This window comes from Martes martes (assembly GCF_963455335.1).
Source record: "Martes martes genome assembly, chromosome: 8".
NCBI classification, from domain to species: Eukaryota; Metazoa; Chordata; class Mammalia; order Carnivora; family Mustelidae; genus Martes; species Martes martes.
Window position 1 is genome coordinate 90,063,668 of NC_137895.1, and position 4,324 is coordinate 90,067,991.

Consider the following 4,324-nt stretch of genomic DNA (forward strand, 5'->3'; position numbering starts at 1 on the left):
AAGCCACATGTTGGGCTCCCTGCTCAGTGAAGAGTCTGCTTCTCCCTCTTCCTCTGCTTGTTGCTCTGCCTACTTGTGCTATCTCTCTGACAAATAAATAGAAGCTTTAAAAAATAAAAGTTATTTAGTTTAATCTCTTATGGAAGTCTTGTTCTTCATTACTTGGGGATCAAAAATATAATAGTTAATTAGCTAGAATAAATGGGCAGTCCCTAAAGGATATTATATTCAAACTCATACATTTAAACAAAGTTTACAATGGGAGTAACAAGAGTGAATGTCATATAGGGAGAAAATTCTCTAAAACTTCATTCATATGAAAACTCAAGCACTGAGTGAATAAGAGCAAGGGAAGAATTTAGTTTTGGATAAAGGATTAGGATCCCACCAGATTTACAAGTTAGACACTTTAAACACTTCGGTAGTTTAAATACTTAGAATTGTATTAAATTGTATATCACTCATGAGTATTTATTAACAGTTGATTATTTAAGATGCATGATTATTAAGTATAGAGAGCTAAGTAAGGGAGCATATGCCACTTAAGAACTTAAATTCTAACAGCATGTATTTGACACCAAAAGTGTAAAGATTACTTCCTATTCATTTTTAATCTTTTCCCACAAGAATATTTCATTTTCCTCAGTGATACGAGGGATACGAACCTTAATCTTAGTACCAATGGAGAAAGAAAAAATGAATACTGTCAGGCTCCTGGGTGACTCAGATGGTTGGGCATCTGCCTTCTCTCAGGTCATGATCTCAGGGTCGTGGAATCGAGTCCTGTGTCGGGCTCCCTGCTCAGTGGGGAACTTGCTTCCCCCTCTGCCTCTATCTCTCTGTCTCTCATGAATAAACAAATAAAATATTTTAAAAAATGAATACTGTCTAGGACACAAGAAGCGTTTGGTAATTTATTGATTAAATGAAAGATAAATTATTTAAATATCCTATTGCATAGTTGCTTTTTGCTTAAACATATTGAAAAATGTACAACATTTACAAATGTTTCCCAATTGGATGCAATAAATAATTTAAGAAAAATGTATATTTGTAGAGGGATCATAAAACATTGGGTAACTTTTCTGTACAAATAGTGTAAGTTTCATCTACTATGGCTAGGTTAGGCCATTTGTCTAAGAGGGTTCTTCTGTGTTACTCTTTGAAAGGCTTCCTTTACTTCCTTGTTCCGCAAGGTATAGATAACAGGATTCAGAGCAGGTGTGACCACTGTGTACATGAGTGCAGTTGCTTTGTCTGTTTCTGGAGTGTGTGCAGTCTTTGGCTGAAGATAAGTGAATAAGGCAGTGCCATAGAACAGAGAAACGACGAGGATATGAGATGAACAAGTGGAGAAAGCTTTGTGTCTGCCAGTTGCTGAAGGGATTCTCATGATGGTTACAAGAATTCTCAGGTAGGAGCACAGGATGAGCAAACAGGGAGTCATAATGAAGAGCACAGAGACAGCGAACATCACAATCTCAATGTGGGACGTATCAACACAAGCCAGTTTCACTACAGGCATGATGTCACAAAAAAAGTGCTGAATCTTTCCTGTTCCACAGAAGGGTAGACTGAAGATGCGGGTGATCTGGGCTGACTCCACCACCACCCCAGTGGTCCAAGATGCCACAGCCAATTTCAAACACACGCGAGGGCTCATCAGCAGAGTATAATGCAATGGATAACAAATAGCTACAAAGCGGTCATAAGCCATGGCTGCCAGCAGGCAGCATTCTGTCAGTCCCAAGATGGCAAATATGTACATCTGAGCTGCACAGCCCCCCACACTTATGGTCTTGGTCTCCACCAGCAGGTGCACTAGCATCTGAGGCACCACACTGGTAATGTAGCACATCTCCAGAAAAGACAGGTTAACCAAGAAGAAATACATGGGAGTGTGCAGGGAAGGGGTTACCCAGATCAGGGAGATGACGATGAGGTTTCCTCCCACAGTAAATGAGTAAATGACTAAGAACACAACAAAGAGCACAGGCTGTAACTCTGCTAGAGAGGAAAAAGCCACGAATGTGAATGTGGTACAGAGGGAGTGATTTCTACTCATTGTTGGCTCAGAGCCAGCCATCTGTGGAGACAACAGAGAGGACAGAAAATATTGAAGGGAATCCAGTAACCTAGCATCGTTTTCTATCAAACTTTAGCGAAGGAGCTTTCCTAGGATCAGTGGTCTTACATAGAACCTAGTCACTTGGGTTCCTTTTGCTAAATCTTTCTAAATAAATGTCCAGTTAAAATGGAGGCAATATTTCTTCCTGATTTTGAGCTCTAGATCTTAAGGTATATTCACAGAAATTAAAAGAAAACACTGGCTTTAAGTTACATTATATATTTTTTGTTTTTATCATACTGACATTCTAGTCTTATACACAGAGTATTACGTAAGTAACATAAGGAGGTATTCTAATTGTAAAGAAGTTATATAAAACTGAAGTGTATAGAGTAAGGGGTGCCTGGGTAGCTCAGTGGGTTAAGGCCTCTGCCTTCGGCTCAGGTCATGATCCCAGGGTCCTGGGATCGAGCCCCGCATCGGGCTCTCTGCTCCGTGGAGAGCCTGCTTTCTCCTCTCTCTCTGCCTGCCTCTCTGCCTACTTGGGATCTCTGTCTGTCAAATAAATAAATAAAATCTTAAAAAAAAAACAAACTGAAGTGTATAGAGTAAAATATAATCATGCTATATTCAGGTTCTGAATTCCACACTTTTCTTAAAGCCACAGTTAAGGGTTTGGAATGGAGCACATTCTAGCCATTTATCAATTCATTTTGGTACATATTTTGACTCATTTAGATTTGAAAAGAATAAGTCAACAATTAGGCAGCTAAAATCCATGGAAACCAAAACTAACAGAATCTCCTTTCTATGACCTTAGTGTAATTTTACAGGACATTATGAGTTAGAGAACATACCTACTCATAAGGTGAATTTTCTTTTCCTTTTTGGGCTTCTAGACCTTCTACAATTGCAAATTGGTCATGGAATAGGCAATATTTTTATTCTGACTGAAGACCATAGGGATTGCATTCACTGCACAGCTTAATTAGATTTCTCTCAAGAGGGATTTCTTCAGAAATACAACAATGAGCATTCTAAGTAAATTTGGTTTTCATTTCTTGAACATATTTTCCAGAGATTACATCACTTAAGTTTCAATGTGTAAAACAACAAGTTTCTGGAAGATTTCCATCATACAATTGAAATAATTATTGGAATTATGAATATTTACTACAGTAATCTTTAAGCTCCTCAAATGGACTGTGACTGTTAAGGTCTTTGTGCTATCATAGGCACAGTGCAGGGCTCCAAAGAAGGTTCCATAAACACCACAGATGGTTTTCACTTTATTATTGGTGTTTAAATTAACAACACAAATAAACTGTCCTGATCAGGGCAATTCCAAATTTTCAATGAAACTAATTAAAATAACATGGGGAGCTGGAGAGGAGAAAGGAGTTGGGAGAAATTGGAGAGAGACACGAACCATGAGAGACTATGGACTCTGAGAAACAATCTGAGTATTTTGGATGGGAGGAGGGTAGGAGGTCGGGTGAGCCTGGTGGTGGGTATTATGGAGGGCATGTATTGCATGGAGCACTGGGCATGGTGGATAAACAATGAATTCTGGAACACTGAGAAGAAATTTAAAAAATAAATTTTTTTTAAATGTGAAAAATGTGTTTTCTTCCCTGTCCTCAAGAAGTGTAAAAACTTTTTCATTCTCAAGAATTCTCATTCTTCAAACCAAACACATTTTCTTCTTATTTTGTTTTTCCAGTTTTATGGAGATATAATTGACAAAATTATATATATTTAAGTACACAATTTGACAATGACAATTACATATGTGTATGAATTGTGAAATAATTGCTACAATTAGGATAATGAAAACATACATTGCCACACATTGTTATCATTAGGATATGATAACATAGGGTATGCATCTTAGCAAAGTTCAAGTAACAACAGTATTATTAACTATAGTTATCATCCTGTACATTAGACCCCCAGAACTTATTCCTCTTATAACTGAAACCTTGTACCCTTTGACCAATGTCTCTTCATTTCTCTCACTACATCCCCCCTTCAGCTCATTCTACTCTCTGTTTCTAGGAGTTCAATTTTTTTAGACTCCACATAACTGAGATAATACAGTATTTGTCCTTCTGTTTCTGGCTTATTTCACTTAGCATGATGCCTCCAGGTCCATTCATGTTGTCAGAAATGTCAGGATTTCCTTTCTTTGATGGTTGAATAATATCCGTCTTTGACATTGGTCTTAGCAATGATTTTTTGGATATGACACTGAAA

At 37.7% G+C, this 4,324-nt stretch overlaps 1 protein-coding gene across 1 annotated transcript; it reads right to left on the reverse strand.

The window, feature by feature from the left end:
* Positions 1-1,123: 1,123 nt before the first annotated feature.
* Positions 1,124-2,086, reverse strand: LOC308347454 (olfactory receptor 10C1-like; the record flags this gene model as incomplete). Its single annotated transcript, XM_080810929.1, has 1 exon — positions 1,124-2,086. The coding sequence occupies one exon, from the start codon at positions 2,084-2,086 to the stop codon at positions 1,124-1,126; it is 963 nt and encodes a 320-aa protein (XP_080667055.1).
* Between the last annotated feature and the right edge of the window lie 2,238 nt (positions 2,087-4,324).